The following is a 17,189-nucleotide window of genomic DNA, read 5'->3' as shown; positions in this document are numbered from 1 at the left end:
TCAACAAAACGAAGAAAATTGTCATCGATTTCAGGAAGTGTAAAGGAGAACATGCCCCTTCTAAATCAATGGGGCTGAAGTAGAAAGGGTCAAGAGCTTCAAGTTTTTAGGTGTCCAGATCACCAACAAACTGTCCTGGTCCCTCCCATGCGACACTATAGTTAAGAAAGCCCCACCAACGCCTCTACTTTCTCAGAAGACTAAGAAAATTTGGCAGGTCAGCTATGACTCTCACCAACTTTTACAGATGCACCATAGAAAGCATTCTTTCTGATTGTATCACAGCTTGATATGGCTCCTGCTTTGCCCAAGACCACGAGGAACTACAAAAGATTGTGAATGTTGCCCAATCTATCACGCAAACCAGCTTCCCATCCATTGACTCTGTCTACACTTCCCGCTGGCAAAGCAGCCAGCATAATTAAGGACACCAAGCACTCTGGACATTCTCTCTTCCACCTTCTTCTTTCAGGAAAAAGATACATAAGTCTGAGGTCACGTACCAACCGACTCAAGAACAGCTTCTTCCCTGCTGCCGTCAGACTTTTGAATGGACCTACCTCATATTAAGTTGATCTTTCTCTACACCCTAGCTATGACTGTAACACTGCATTCTGCACTCCCTTGTTTCCTTCTCTATGTATGGTATGTTTTGTCTGCAGAGCGCGCAAGAAACAACACTTTTCACTGTATTTTAATACGTGACCATAATAAATCAAATCAAATCAAATTACTGTAGCTGCTCACTCGCTTTGCCACTTCCAGCCAGACCTGTTGGGCTTGGTTGGTGAACCTTGTCTGCCACTCTCTGGCAAGTAGACCACTTGCCCTCACCACATAGCCTCCAGCATTACTTGAAAGCCAGCTACCCTGTCATACGTTCCTGGCCTCTGCCTCTCCTGCTCCTGTCTTCCATTGCAGTGCAGGATGGTTGCCACAATAATGCCTGATGTCTCTCTTTCAATCAGGTCCACACTTCCAGCATCCCACCACTGCTGCAACTAATTGACCTCAAAATATTTTCCAGCCAATTAGGACCATTCCCCCAGGCAAATCACAACTCATGACTGCTTCTCCCCTTGGTGCGACAACAATAACCTCTCCCTCAATGTCAGTAAAATGAAGGAGATAGTCATTGACTTCAGGACACGTGCCTGCCTACATCAACAATGATGACATTAAAATGGTCGAGAGCTTCACGTTTCTAAGTGTCCAGATTGCCAACAACCTATCCTGGTCTCCCCATGCTGAAGGTTTAGTTAAGAAAGCCTACCAACACCTCTACTTTCTCAGGTACATATAACATAGAACATTACAGCACAGTACAGGCCTTTCGGCCCTCGATGTTGCACTGACCAGTGGAACCAATCTAATGACCCTCTAACCTAAACTATTCCAATATTATCCACATGCCTATCCAATGACCATTTGAATGCCCTTAAAGTTGGCGAGTCCACAACTGCTGCAGGCAGGACATTCCACGCCCTTACTACCCTCTGAGTAAAGAACCTGCCTCTGACATCCATCCTATGTTTATCAACCCTCATTTTAAAGCTATGTCGTCTCGTGTTAGCCATCACCATCTGAGCAAAAAGACTCTCACTGTCCACCCTATCTAATCATCTGATCATCTTGTATGCCTCAATTAGGTCATCTCTTAACCTTTTTCTTCCTAACGAAAACAACCTCGAGTCCCTCAGCCTTTCCTCAAAAGACCTTCCCACCATACCAAGTAACATCCCGGTAAACCTCCTCTGCACCCTTTCCAATGCTTCCACATCCTTCTTATAGTGCGGCGACCAGAACTGTACACAGTACTCTAAGTGCAGCCGCACCAGAGTTTTGTACAGCTGCAACATGATCTCACGGCTCCGAAATTCAATCCCTCTACCAATAAAAGCTAACACACCGTATGCCTTCTTAACAACCTTATCAACCTGGGTGCCCACTTTCAGGGATCTATGCACATGTACACTGAGATCTCTCTGCTCATTGACACTACCAAGAGTCCTTCCATTAGCCCAATACTCTGTAATCCTGTTACTCCTTCCAAAGTGAATCACCTCACACTTCTCCACATTAAACTCCATTTGCCACCTCTCAGCCCAGCTTTGCAGCTTATCCACGTCCCTCTGCAAACTGTAACATCTGTCCTCACTGTCTACAACTCCTCCGACTTTAGTGTCATCCACAAATTTACTAACCTATCCTTCTACACCCTCATCTAGGTCACTTATAAAAATGACAAACAGCAGTGGCCCCAAAACAGATCCCTGCGGTACAAAGAACAAAGAACAAAAACAGCCCGGGAAACAGGCCCTTTGGCCCAACGAGCCCGCGCCGCCATTTTAACACTACCAGTCCCCCCCCTCCGCCCATGACCCTTATCTATTGTTTTACGGCCATCCACATTGAGGGAAACTAATTTAGGGACAATTTATTACTGCCAATCAGCCTAATGGCACATCTTTGGGGTGTGGGAGGAAACCAGAGCACCCGGAGAAAACCCACACAAGCACGGGGAGAATGCGTAAAGTCCCACAGACACCGGCTCAAATCCATGTGTCTGCACAGCAAACACTGATAGTCACTGAGCTGTCGTCTTGCCCAGCATCTGGTCCAGTTTAAGCACACACTAACGACATGAAGCACTAGGCCAATCTCGAACAATCAAGAGCAGCCCCAGTACGACCCATCGCGTGTATGCCCCTCATTGGACAACAAGGCGGACCGACTTTCCAGCTCTTATATTCTATACCCCTTCCTATAAAGACTAACATACCATAGACTTTCTTCACAACCTTCTCCACTTGTACTGCCACCCTCAAAGACTTGTGCACTTGCACCCCCAGGTCTCGCTGCGATTCTATACTCCTTATGGGCTTACCCTTTATCATATAACTCCCCCCTACATAACACTTTTCACTCAGTAAGACCGAGCGGTCAGTTTCCGTTTGATGTCTAGTCTCAAAGGCATCGCCCCAGCCGCTCAGCCTGTCACCAAACCAAAGCCCAGCCGAACCGACTGATCCTCTGACGTACACCACTAGTAACTGAACTCCAGGTTGAATATTTCCCATCAACCACCACCATCTGTCTTCTATCAGCTAGCCAATTCCTGATCCAGTCAGCTAGCCAATTCCTGATTCTTTAGGAGGCTAAGGAAATTTGGCATGTCCACTACAACTCTCACCAATCTTTACAGATGCGCCATGGAAAGCATTCTCTCTGGTTGTATCACAGCTTGGTATGGTTTCTGCTCTGTCCAAGACCACAAGAAACTACAAAGGGTTGTGAATAAAGCCCAGTCCATCATGTGAACCAGTGTCTCATGCATTGGCTGTGTCTACACTTCCTGCTGCCTCAGAAAAGCAATCAGCATAATCAAGGACCGTGGACACACTCTCTCCTAGCTTCTTCCATTGGGAAAAAGATATACCAACTAACTCAAGAACAGTTTCTTCCCTGATGTCATCAAACCTTTGAATGGACCTACCTTATATTAAGCTGATTTTTCTCTACACCCTAGTTATGACTGTAACACTATACCCTGTACCCTTTCCTTTCCTTCTCTCCATGTACTCTATGAATTGTATGTTTTGTCTGTGTAGCCCACAAGAGACAATACTTTTCACTGTATCCCAATTCATGTAACAATAATAAACCAAATCAAATCAAAAGGAGCGGGGTCAGGATGTGGAATGGTTCTGATGACGGGATCCGAATCCCAGCAGAAAATCCTGCCCCATAATTCTTGCCAGAAAGTATCAAGAGGATGTTGCGGTGAGAACAAGACAGAGACAGCTGTGATAACATGAATAGAAACAGGCAAAAATGTGTAAAGGTAACCAACCCACAGTGACTGCTCACACACAAGCTGTACAACTTATTTACCAGCTACATATAAAAATACTAAATCATGAATACAGAATTAAAATATTCTTCAAAGGCAGAGGCTGATTAATAAAGAGAGGTTAATTAGTTTGGCAACAATTATTTCTACTTACTCGAGACAGGAGTTTGGACTGGACTAAATGTAAATAGATAGCTTTACGAGTAAACACCAGAATTTGTATTTTACAATTCAAAGATAATGTAAGATCATTTAGAATTGCAGACTGAATAGCACATGTTCAAACTGTTTTATAACTTGACTGACCACCTAAGAAATATTGATGGAGTTCTTAACAAATGGTTAGATTTAGAATGTTTCTATTGATGATGCTGAATTTTGAACTTCTGATTGTCTTCGACATTCCAATTCCTCCACATTCAGTCAAACTCAGTCACAAAACCTGATAGGCATGGCCTATGCCAGAGCTGGACTGTCATCTATTCCTCGAATATATAAATGTCTTGAGCTTTGCACATGCCCTTCACAGTTGCAAATATCCCAATTCAACATGTAATATTGTGTCCAATGTACCAGAAACCATAAAAGAGAAAGGAGGGGGGAGAGTGGGAGAGATGTTTTGTGATGGATTTTTCTTGATCCAAATTTTACAAGTGGTTAAAATTGCTCTCATGCAAGCAGATATGACCTTTGGACTTTCTTATTTAGACCACTTATCTGTGGAAAGCATTTGATTAATGATAATCTGTGGTCTAAAAGAGATATGCCAGACGCACATGGTAACAGAGTGTGCACTCAGACAACTTAGAAACAATGTCATAGGAGTGGCATGGTGGCACAGTGGTTAGCACTGCTGCCTCAGCGCCAGGGACCTGGGTTCAATTCCCGTCTTGGATCACTGTCTGTGTGGAATTTTCACATTTTCCTCGTGTCTGCCTCCGGGTGCTCCAGTTTCTTCCCACAATCTAAAGATGTGTGGGTTAGGTGGATTGGCCATGCTAAATTGCTCCTTAGTGTCAGGGGGACTAGCTAGGATAAATGCATGGGGCTATGGGAATAGGGTGGGATTGTGGTTAGTGCAGACTCAATGGGCCAAATGGCCTCTTCCTGCACTGTTGGATTCTATGGTCCTAGGAGCTCTGCTATTGTTTTAACAGAATAAGCTTGTAATTGCTTATTTTGAAATATGACTTTTGTACAACTGAAAAAGCAGATGTGTTAAATAATTTCAGACATAAAGGGGTTTCTAAATGATGCAATGGATACATGTCTCATTTGATGTACTACTGAGAAACAGATACTGATATCCAACGTGTGAACCATAGCACTGTTGAAATTAGGGAGTGCCTCATATACAATACAAAAACAGATTCTGGGAAATCTGAGTTATAAACAAAGAATGCTGGAAATACTCAGCCGATTTGGCACTGTTTGTGGAGAGAAAAACGGAGTTGGCATTTTATGATCGTTCATCAGAATTGGGAAAAGTTGGAAAATTAATAGGTTTTGTGCAGGTGAAAGTTGGGAGTAAGACAAAAAAGAGAACATCTCAGATAGGACGGAGGGCAAGAGAGATTAAAAGACAAAAGATTTTATGGTGCAAGGACAAAGTGAGTGCTAATGGACATGTAAAGGATGGCAGAATTTTCAAAAGGCCAATGGGAGCTGGATTAGAGGCAGATTGGCCCAGAACTTTAAAGTGGCGCACCAATTTGCAGACACCATCCTGCCCCCAAGCCACTTTCAAGAAGGCTGGGTTGGACCAGGAACCCACCAGCAAGTGGCAGGTAGTCAATTGAGATAGTTAATATTTCTAAATATAAAAGATAGTCTCTATGCCTTTTACCTTTGACAAGAGCCATCTGGACTCGAAACATCCGCTGTTTTCTCTCCTTACAGATGCTGCCAGACCTGCTGAGATTTTCCAGCATTTTCTCTTTTGGTTGGAGATAGTTAATAGGCCTAGCAAGGCCCCTGTCCCATGCTGAATGGAATTGTCCAGTTGGCTTGCAGGTCCCAAAACACAGCCAATGAAAGGAGGTAGCTTCTTGCTGAGAAACCAAAGATTCAGAACTCCAGAATCTCCCCACTCCCCTGGTGCCCATGGCAAACAGCCACAACCCATCCTGTGAATTCCCATTCCAATCCACAATGCTGGTCTTGCAGCTGTGGTTGATCTGATGTTGGTAGTTCTGAAATCAATAGTTTTGGTGTGACTATCAGTTTGCAGTCTAAATTAATACGTTATTAAGCATTTTGTGCTAAATTAACAAAAGACATTTAAAGAAAATATAAGAGACAAATGTTGGAAAATCTGAGCAGGTCTGGCGGCATCTGTGAGGAGACGTTTTGAGTCCAGATGACCCTTTGTCAAAGCTAACCGGCATAGAAAGTGGGAGATATTTATACTGCAGGGGAAGGGAATGAGTCACAGCCATAGAAACCAGGGGAAAAGACTGCTAATAGCTGTCCACAGATGTTTTGAGTCCCCTGCAGTATAAATATCTCCCACTTTTTATGCCTTTTGGTTTTGACAAAGGGTCACCTGGACTCAAAACGTCAGCTCTTTTCTCTCCTTACAGATGCTGCCGGACCTGCTCAGATTTTCCAGTATTTTCTCTTTTGGTTTCAGATTCCAGCATCCGCAGTAATTTGCTTTTATTTAAAAAAATAAACCCGCATTTGTGGAAACGGGCCAGATTAATTAAATATACTGCCTTAGTTGTGAGAAAATTCAAAAAGAAGTAATTTATTAATGAATATGTTAGGACAGCTGCAACATAACTATAAACACATGGTTAACACTTGATTATTAAGACAAATTCTTAAAATGCTGTGGGAATTATAAAATGCACTCTCCACAGATGGACAAGGAAAAAAAGATAATATAACTTATTAAACTTGATGGAAGGAATTAATAGGCCCCAATTCAAGATGCCTCAACTTTAAACGACAGACAGCTACGTTAACCAATTATTGATCAATGCTCAGGCTAACTCAAAAGATATAGCTTGAGAGGAAACATTGTCTTAAACTAAAAACATGCATAATTAGCTAAAGATCAATTGGCAAACTCTCATTATTGACAAGTTGTAGGCCAACTGATTATTTTCCAATAATTGATTAAGGTGGGCTTTTAACACCTTTAAGATATAAAACAGGGGTGGAGAGAGGCAGATATTCATAGACAGGTTTTGGTGTTACACGTTGTCCAGATTTTCAAAGCCGTTATTTCATGTCCTGGTCTGAGAAGGATGGTGAGAAAGAGGTCTGTTCAATTGTTAATGTTAACAATATTAATGCCCTCTTACTGTTAATTACTGTTCATTGACATGTTGGTTTTTAGCTTTCTGACTTGTTACCTTTTTAATATTTAATAAACTTTCTGAATTCACCTTTTAAAGTGTTCACTCTTGCCGTATGGTTACGTCTCTAGAACCTGGTGTGGTTTACAACTGAGAAGTTTTGTAAACAGGTAAACCCCATAAACCATAATTGAGATGAATCAAAGTTCTAACATTTAGGTTTGAGGGCAACGCCACATTCCTTACTGACTATAGCAGGCTGCCTACTGGCTCACCCCCGCCATCCTTAATTGGACAGCAATTGTTTGTCAGGTAATGGTTTCCAACACGCTGTGGCCTGTGGTTTTCCAGACTTTAACCAAATTAAAATTCAGCCCACTGTGTCTCGAGGAGGTGTGAATGGTAGGATCTTGAACAGCTGCTGTCCAAACACAAAGAAAGTAAAAAAGGAACGGTGAAAAAACTGGGAATTCCCCCCATCGGGGTTGCCGATGCCCTCAACAAGTCCATTCTATAACACTACATTCTGCACTTTCTCCTTTCCTTCTCTATGAACGGTATGTTTTGTCTGTATAGCGCAAGAAATAATACTTCACACTGTATATTTATACATGTGACAATAATATATCAAATCAAATCAAATTCTATTTCACGCATTTCTCACCACCCTTTCTAGACCCACGATAAGGTTCTCATGTGCTCACCAGCCTCCATACTTAACAGAACATTCTCTGCCGTTTCTGTTGTCTGGAAAATTAGGCACTTGCCCAGTTTGCATTAAAACTCATTTAACCCAGGTGCCCTTTTCACCCATTTCAGCAAAGAAAAATGAAACAAAAAGTTAACTGAAAGTTGAGTTATGATCTAAAATGGTTGAACCCAACAGTGAGTTCTAGAAGGTTGTAAAGTACTCAGTTAAAAGAGGAGGTGCTGCTCTTTGAGCTTGCATTGATCTTCAGTGGAATATTGTAGCAAATCAAAGACAGAGCAGCAGCACAGCAGGGAATTAAAATGAGTTGCAGCTAGAATCTTGGAGTCATGTTTATGCATCAACAGAGATGTTCCACAAAGCAGTCACCCCATCTGCATTTGGCTTCTCCAATGTAGAGGAGACCATATTGTAAACAGCAAATACATTATTTTAAATAGAATCATAGAATCCCGAGGTGCAGAAGGAGTTATTTGGCCCATTGAGTCTTCACTGACCACAATCTCATCCATGCCTCATCCCCACAGCTGGTCACTCTGACACCAAGGGGCAATTTAGCATGGTCAATCCACCTAACATGCACATCTTTGGACTGTGGATGTAAACTGGAGCGCCCAGAGGAAACCCATGCAGATACAGAGAGAACGTGCAAACTCCACACAAACAGTGACCCAGGCCAGGAATCAAACCTAGGTCCCTGGCGCTGTGAGGCAGCAGTGCCAACCACTGTGCCACCAAGCCACCCAAAATAGGAGAGAAGTCAAGTAAATTACTGCTTTGCCTGGAAAGTATGTCTGGAGCTTTTGATGGTGGTGCGGTGGCACAGAGATTAACACTGTTGCCTCACAGCACCAAGGACCCGGGTTCAATTCCAGCCTCGGGTCACTGACTGTGTGGAGTTTGCACATTCTCCCTGTGTCTTTGTGGATTTCCTCCAGGTGCTCCAGTTTCCTCCCACAGTCCAAAGATGTGCGGATTAGGTTGATTGGCTAAATTGATCCTAGTGTCAGGGGATTAGCAGGGTAAATATGTGGGGTTATGGTCAAAGGGCCTGGTTGGGATTATGGATGGTGTAGATTTGATGGGCTGAACGGCCTCCTTCTCCACTGTAGGGATTCTATGGTGTGCAGAGGAAAGGAGAAAGAATGGATGTTACCTCTCTTGTGCTTGCATGGAAAGGTCTCATGGAGAGAAGCAGAGTTGTCAAAGTAATTGAGGAGTGGACGAGGATAGTGCTTGGCATCTGAACAGCTTAATGCTAATTTAAATAATCTAAAATATGCGGTTAAATGTAAATTATAGCCCAAAACCAGTGAAAGCACTTGTTTTATTTTTCATTTTATTAGGATTGTTGAATTGGTTCAAGTGTGACAATCTTGTATAACCAAAAATGATCCAGAAATAATTTTATTTCAGACTTTCACCGATGGCAAATTAATGAATTCCGATTTGTAAATATATGTTATAATACTTTCACATGTGCTGTTTAATATACAGAAAATAAAAAACGTTGACTTTTTGTATTAGTTGAGACTTAACAGCCACAGCCACACTGATGGGCATGTTCTGCTCACACATAATAAAATCTTTAATCTTAGTCCAGTCTGCATTCTGAGACATTTCCAGAATTCCTAGCTGTTGATTTGGTTCAAAATATTATTTTTTTTGGGTGGGGGGCATTAAAGAATCTTTGGTTTGATCACGTTCCTGATTCTAAACATTGTGTTCCATGTCAGGGTGTGACATATTATTGGGCATTATTAACCTGATCTCAGCTGGAGGTTCAGGATTGGCACTCATGCTTATTTTGATTTGCATGGGAAGTGACTCAAACAAATATTCGTCCAAGATCAGGCCACTCTGTTTCAACTTGCTGCACTGCGTGATCTCCACTGGCAGCTCATCCAGCGGGTTAGCTCTGAGCTCCAGCCTTGCAAGTTGGGAGCATTGCTGGATCTTGCTACTGAGGGACGTGAGTAGATTATTGTTCAGCTTCAGAGTTTTGAGCTTCTTACACTGGAACAGCTCATCTGGCAAGGTCTCCAACTTGTTGGAGCTCAAGTCCAGATATTTAAGGTTTTTGAGGTATTTAATGGATGGGGGGATGGCCACCAGGTGGTTGAAACTCATGTCCAGATGTTGCAGCCTCTGCACAGTGAACATGCTGTTTGGCAGCACCTCGACCTGATTGTTTGACGCATTGAAGTACTCCAGGTTGCTGATGAAACTGAGGGAGTCAGGGATGGTCTTGATTTTGTTGAAGCTGAGATTCAGGGAGGACAACTTGCGCAGACGCTGCAGGTTCTCGATGTCGTCAATGGTGGACAGCTCGTTGCCCTGGAGGTTGAGTTCCTGCAGGTTGGAGAGACCGAAGATGCCTAGTGGGATGGTCTCCAGGTCGCAGTTCTGCAGGTCCAGGCGGGCCAGGTTGAGCATGCTGCCCAGATTGTGTAGCATCTCCAGCTTGTGCTTGTTGTTGAGGATGGAGAGCTCCACCAGGTGAGGAGCCACGTACAGCACATTGAATGGGATCTTCAGCAGGTTGCTGTTGATCTGCAGGATCCGCAGGTAGCGGAGCTCCTTGAGGAATTCCAGCTCCATCCTCTTGTCGTCGGTGTTGACATTCCCGATTAGATAGAGGGCCCTCAGTTTGGTCAGCTTGCCGATCCAGTAGGGGACTTCTTCCTCGTTGGAAAAGGTGACTGAGAGGGAGTGTAACTGGTTGCTCAGGAAGAACAAAGCGGCCGGTTTGATGGTGACAACACTGTTGACAATGGACAGTTCTTCCAGGTGGACAAGCTGGGTGACCTTGGTGCTGATATTAATGCCCCTGCACAGCTCCATCTTGATGGACTGGATCTCAGTCACATCATAGACAGACTCGGGGATGCCAGTCAGCATGAAGAGTTGGAGCTCCAGTTCGTCCTTGCTGCCTTGGATGAGTTGCTGGCGGACCTTCTCCGGGGTCCAGTCGCTGTTGAGGCTGAGCAGCTTGAGTTTCCTCTCGCTGGTCTCGGACAGGAAGGTGGAGAAGTGCTTGCAGTAGAGGGGGTCGTACTGGTCCATCAGGTGCAGCAGGAAGGCAAAGTCGTTCTTGACGTTGGGGATGTCGCTGAGCTGGTTCTCCCGCTTCTCGAAGGAGTACTGCTTGAGGGGGGTGCGGAGGACCCAGATGAGGGTGCGGATGCAGAGAATGACATAGATGCCCACCAGGCAGAGGTAGAGCAGCAGCAACCGCCTCAGCAACAAGGCGATGCTGAAGGTACAAATAAACACCCCATAACCAATCACCGACTCCCTGCCCGGCCGGCAGAGGATATCAAAGGTCACCACCTGGACAAAGACGGTGAAGTAACCCAGCACAATGAAACACTGCAGAGTCTTCAGCAGCAACTGGCCCACGTACAGTCTGTAGATGGTGTCCTCCTGCTCCACATGCAGCTTGAACTTCTTCACCTTCTCGAAGAGCGCCTTGGCCCTCTCCCAGTCCTTCTTGTCCAGCAGCTCGTTCTGCCGCTGGATGACCGGGTTGGTGTTGTTTGCCCCCTTGCTGGAGTCTCGGATGCCCGGCGACACAGGCTTGAAGGGGGCGGGCGTAGTCTTGCGCTTCTCCTGCAGTCGCACGTTGGTGCTGCTGCTGGTCTGCTGCTCGGTGACCGCCAACGACAGCACATCCGAGGTCCACGGCGACTCGAAGCACTTCTCCAGGATGAAGATGAGGTGCTCCATCTTGGAGCTGGTCTTGGGGTAGTGGAACCAGAAGTTGCTGCAGATCATCAGCGCCACCGTGTGCAGCAGGATGAAGTAGGAGATGTACTTGGGGAACCAGGGTACGGCGTGGAAGTAGCAGGCACGGTTGACGAAGCGGTACTGCTGGACGTCCAGGTTGGTCTTGCCCTCGGTGACAGCGTACACTGCATCGGAGTGCGACAGCCTGGCCATGTCCTGGTAAGTGAACGTCTGGTGGGTCATATTGCTCGAGTTGGCCTCGATTCTGGAGTACAGGTCCTTGCTGAAATTATCCATGATGGGCAGACACACCGTCTTGTCTTTGTAGATCTGGGTGGTGCCCCCAAACACTGCGATCATCAGCATCGTGATTGCCAAATAGTCCATGAAGGTGTCCCACCAGGGCTTGAAGATCCGGAAAGATGGAGGGGCTTTGCTCACAGAGGAAACTTCTTCAAAGGAAAACATTCCTAAACACAGAAGAAGAGGAGGACCATTATTCCCAAGGTTCATGCTCAAATTCAGATTGGAAGACTCTCAAAGATGTGGGGGAAGAGAGACAGCTGGTTGTACCTCTGCACTACAAATCCAGAGCTAATGCCCTGGAGACATGAGTTCAAATTGCAACTGGTAGAATTTAAATTCAGTTCGTTTTCATTGAATCCCTACAGTGCAGAAGGAGGCTATTCGGCCCATTGGGTCTGCACCTACCATCAATCCTACCCACGTCCTATTCCCATAACCCCCTAACACTAGGGCCAATTTAGCATGACCAATCAACCTATCCGGCACATCTTTTAAAAGTTTATTTATTGTCACAAGCAGGCTTTACATTAACACTGCAATGAAGTTACTGTGAAAATCCCCGAGTCATAGAATCCTTACAGTGCAGAAGCAGGCCATTCAGCCCATCGAGACTGCACTGATCACAATCACAATCCACCCAGGCCTTATTCCCGTAATCCCACATATTTCCTCTGCTAATTCCCCTGACACTAGGATCAATTTAGCATATCTTTGGAGTATGGGAGCACCCAGAGGAAACCCACACAGACATGGGGAGAACATGCAAACTCCACACAGACAGTGACCTGAAGCTGGAATTGAACCTGGGTCCCTGGCGCTGTGAAGCAGCAGTGCTAACCATTGTGCCACTGTTAATAAATCTGGAATATAAAACTTGTCTCAGTTATCACCATCATTAAAAAAAGCTGGTTGATTAATGCCCTTATCTAGCCTGGTTCAAGACCCCAGACCCACAGCAATGTGGTTGACTCCTAGATTGCCCTCTGCAAGGACCCAGCAAGTTCAAGGGTTGTTAGGGGTGGGTAACACACTGAGTCACAAGATTCTGGGTGCAAGTCTTGAGCACGAACAAAATCACAGCTGACACCCCAGTACGCAGCTGAAAGAGTACTTTGACACTGATACAGAAGTCTGAGGTCACGTGCCAACCGACTCAAGAACAGCTTCTTCCCAGCTGCCATCAGACTTTTGAATGGACCTACATTTCACTAACTTGATCTTTCTCCACGTCCTAGTTAAGACTACATTCTCCATCCTCGCCTTTCCTTCTCTGTGAGGGTATGCTTTGTCTGTATAGCACGTAGGAAATAATACTTTTCACTGTATACTAATATATGTGGCAATAATAAATCAAATGTTGAATGTGTCATGTTTTGGAACAGACATTAAACCGAGGCCCAGTCCACACCCTCATGGATTATGAGCTTTCGGAGCGCTGTTCCTTCATCGGGTAATGAAAGACCAGTGCTCTGAAAGTTCATGATACCAAATAAATCTGTTGGGCTTTAACCTGGTGTTGTGAGACTTCTTAATGTGTCCACCCCAGTCCAACACTGGCATCTCTTTGAATTGGAGATAATAAAGGCTTGGACAAGGCTTTCAGCAATAGATAGGAAATATTGAAGAGGTGGAAGGAGGGGGTCCTGGTCATGGAGAGAATATGGGGCCAGAAGCTCAGCTAAGGATCACACAGACCACTGAAGTTATGAATGCTCTGCTTCAGTCTACATTGAAGGAGAGAGGCAGTATCAGTGATTACTGCACAGAGTTTGTGATGGGGATCAATGATCCTTAAAGACTAATCTTTACAGATAAAATATATTAAATCCAAATGCTACCAGTGCTGTGGTAGCCAAGATTGGATGAGATACAGAAATCCACCTTAGTGCATTTGAGACAAATCATTCCTTTCACACTTAAAAGAAACAAACCTGCATCCAAATGTTTACAGTCATTCTTATGATTGGCTGAACAGCAGGCAGGAACATGTGTCAGAATTGCTAGTCTAATGATCTGAGCATGAAATGCATCTGGACAGATATGAGCAATCTTGGCCATGATGGCTCCCTGTTTCAGTTGAGATTTGAAGAATGTCCATTTGGATGATCATAAAACAGTTACTTAACTTGAATCAACATCTTCAAGAGAGGACACCATTAAAGATAGGAGCAGAAGGAGGCCATTCAGCCCATTGAGTCTGTTGCAACATTCAATGAGATCATGACTGATCTGATATGGTAATCTCAACGTCACTTTCCCATCTTATCCCATAACCCTTGATTCCTTTACTGATGAAAAATCAGGAGTGGGAAGGACGAGGAATATTGAGTGGGGAAAAATAGTTCTCTCATTCACAAATTTGACTAAATTTTTTCTGAACTACTAGCGTGCTTTAGAAAAATTATTAATAGTATACATTATAAGTCAAAACAGCAAGCTGATGGACTCCCCTTGATATAGATCCTTAAATATATAATGTTTGGCTAGAAAAAAAAATACTTCTATGTATTGATTCTTCAAGTCTGTTCCTTGTGAATTCTTTCACCTCAGGGTAGTGACCTAGACCTAACCTTCTTCAGCTGCTTCCATCATAAGGTCAGAAGTGGGGATTTTTGTGGATGACTGCACAACGTTCTGTACCTTTCGCAACTCTTCAGATACTGAAGCAGTCCATGCTCAAATGTAGCAAGACCTGGACAATATCCAGGCTTGGGCTAATAAGTAGCAAGTAATACTTGCGCCAAATAAGTGCCAGCCAATGGTCATCTCCAATATGAGAGAATCTGACTATTGCCTTTGACATTCAATGATATTACCATCACTGAATCCCCCCAGTATCAACAGCCTGGCAGTTACCATTAACCAGAAACGGAACGAGGCGAGCCATATTAATACTGTATCTACAAAAGCAGGTCAGAAACTAGGAATCCTGCAGTCACGTCCTGACTCTCCAAAGGCTGTCCACCATCTACAAAGCGCAAGTCAGGGCGTGATGAAATACTCTCCACATTCTTGAATGAGTATAGCTCCAACAAACTCTCACGTTTGATACCATCCAGGACAAATGGATGGAATGAACATTTAAATAGCACTCCTTCCACAAACATTCATTCCCACCATCACCAATGCACAGTAGCAGTAATGTTTACCACTACAAGATGCGTTAGGCTTCTTGGGCAGCATCTTCCAAACCTATGACTACTACAATCTAGAAGGACAAAGGCAGCAGCTGCAAGAGAGCAACATTACCTGGAAGTTCCCCTCTAAGTCACTCACCACCCTGACTTGGAAAGAGATTGTTGTTCCTTCATTGTTGCTGGGTCAAAATACTGGAATTCCCTCCCTGTGGGTGTACCCACAGGTGCTGCAGTGGTTCAAGAAAGCAATTCACTACCATCTCCACAAGGGATTTAGAGATGGACACTCGATGCTGGCATAGCCAGCGCTGCCCAGATCACGTAAATGAATTTTTAAAAATCATCCTACATTTCCTGAAAAAAATATTTCTGGTGACTTATTTCTGCCAACTTATTAATGTTGTTCATGCCTTAGTAGGATTTTAGCAGAAATTGCAAACTTACTTCCTTTGCATGCCTGTGAATCATGTGATCATTAATTTGAATGACAATCATACATTTCAGCACTTCAGTTTGAAGTATTAACACTGTTTCCTCTTGTGAACATGGTATTTTTCCCTTTATTCTTTGACAGGATGTGGGCATCACTGGCAAGGCTAGCATTTTTGCCCATCCCTAATTGCTGTTGAATGGAGTAGTTTGAGGATAATTAAGAGAAAACCACATTGGACATGACCAGATTTCCTTCCCTAAAAGGACATAAATGAACAAGATGGATTTTTACAACAACGAATGATAGTTGTCATGGTCCCCATTACTGAGACTAGCTTTACCTTCCTGATTAATAAATTTAAATTCCACCAGCTGGTGTCATGAGATTTAAAACCATGTCCATAGAATATTTGTCGAGACCACTGAATCACTTGTCCAATGACATTAGCACAATGCAGCCAACTCCTTGACTCAGACAACCATATTTCCATTACGTATTTCACCCTCAAGTTACTTCTCATCTGTGAATCTAAACTGTTTACCATTTAAGGAAAGTTTGAGACGGTACGCTTGGAGTTTCTTGAGCACCTGAAAATGATCGGATGCTGTCTGAATGCTCTCCTTCTGAGTTCAGAGATGATCGATACCAACTATGGCACCAAATTATCAGCTCTGCTGAGATTAATTGATTCTACATACATGGTCTTTATCCACTGATCAATTTATGAAACAGTGTTTATTAGTTTATTGAGACTGTCTCCCCCAAAAAGGTTGTTGAAACTAGTTGAATCAAATACTTCAATGTTACAATTGATTTTTTTTGGTAGGGTATCAAAGCCAAGATGGAGTTAAGATGTAGATCTGCCATAATTGAATTGAATGAAGGAATAAACTCAATACCGAATCCTGTTGCCATGAGACTGTAGCAAATATTATTAAACATTTCAGTGGGAAGAAAGAGGATTGATTTCTTTAACTCAATCCCTGGTTTCAATGTCCTTTCACCTGCATGGACTTTGCTTTATGACACAATCTGAATCACTTGATTAAATTACAGAACTTTGAAGCATCCAGAACTCTTATGTTTGGGCTATGATACTGAAGCTCTTAGCTGGATTTGTTTAAATCTCATACCTAACTATCCTGATTTCCCATTAGAGCTTACATGTTTTAACAGCAGAGCTTGCCTATTAAATTTTACAATTAGGTACACTTCAGTTTTTCCGTTTCCCATCTGATGGAACTGTCCATTGTGTGAATCCACTGAACATGATTCATCTTATACCGAATCTATTAATTTAAGATCCTTTGTAAATTTTGGATTAGTAAAAATAAACATTTCACATCCATTATAAAGCGAAACATTTAAGGTGAATAGCCTCAGCCACTGGTAAAACTTCTTATCGGAGCATGGTTTCATGAATTGATCAGTGGATAAAGCCTAAACTCTCAAACATAAATACTTATCAGTATAATCATTGTATTTCTTTTGTTTTAAACTTTTGCTGTACTCGCCTGAAGGCTATCTGTTGCAGAAGTCCAGTTCTATGGGTGTCTGCAGCCTTTTAACAGCGAATGTTGGTAAGCTCTGTGACACTGACAGTATCCAAATCAGATTTTCCTTTTGTCCAGCAACCAAACCTAGCCAACCTTGACACATTCAATAAAAATAAAAGTTGGATGTGAATTTGTGTGAGACTTCTTTTTAACTGGTGTAT

General features: G+C 43.5%; 2 protein-coding genes across 2 annotated transcripts in view; one reads left to right on the top strand and one right to left on the bottom strand.

Annotated features, from left to right (window-relative positions):
* LOC145358184 (kynurenine--oxoglutarate transaminase 1-like) overlaps nt 1-17,189 on the top strand; it is a 247,401-nt gene that overhangs the window by 124,036 nt on the left and 106,176 nt on the right. The gene's annotated exons all lie outside the window — the stretch shown is intronic.
* Nucleotides 9,268-12,064, bottom strand: LOC145358280 (volume-regulated anion channel subunit LRRC8D-like). The gene has a single exon (XM_080212163.1). The coding sequence runs from the start codon at nt 12,062-12,064 to the stop codon at nt 9,581-9,583; it is 2,484 nt and encodes an 827-aa protein (XP_080068289.1). The 3' UTR covers nt 9,268-9,580.

This window comes from Carcharhinus amblyrhynchos, chromosome 25 (genome assembly GCF_965287045.1).
Source record: "Carcharhinus amblyrhynchos chromosome 25, sCarAmb.v2.hapA, whole genome shotgun sequence".
Classification (NCBI taxonomy): Eukaryota; Metazoa; Chordata; class Chondrichthyes; order Carcharhiniformes; family Carcharhinidae; genus Carcharhinus; species Carcharhinus amblyrhynchos.
The sequence above is the reverse complement of the archived record's forward strand: the minus strand, read 5'-3'. Positions and strand labels throughout refer to the sequence as shown.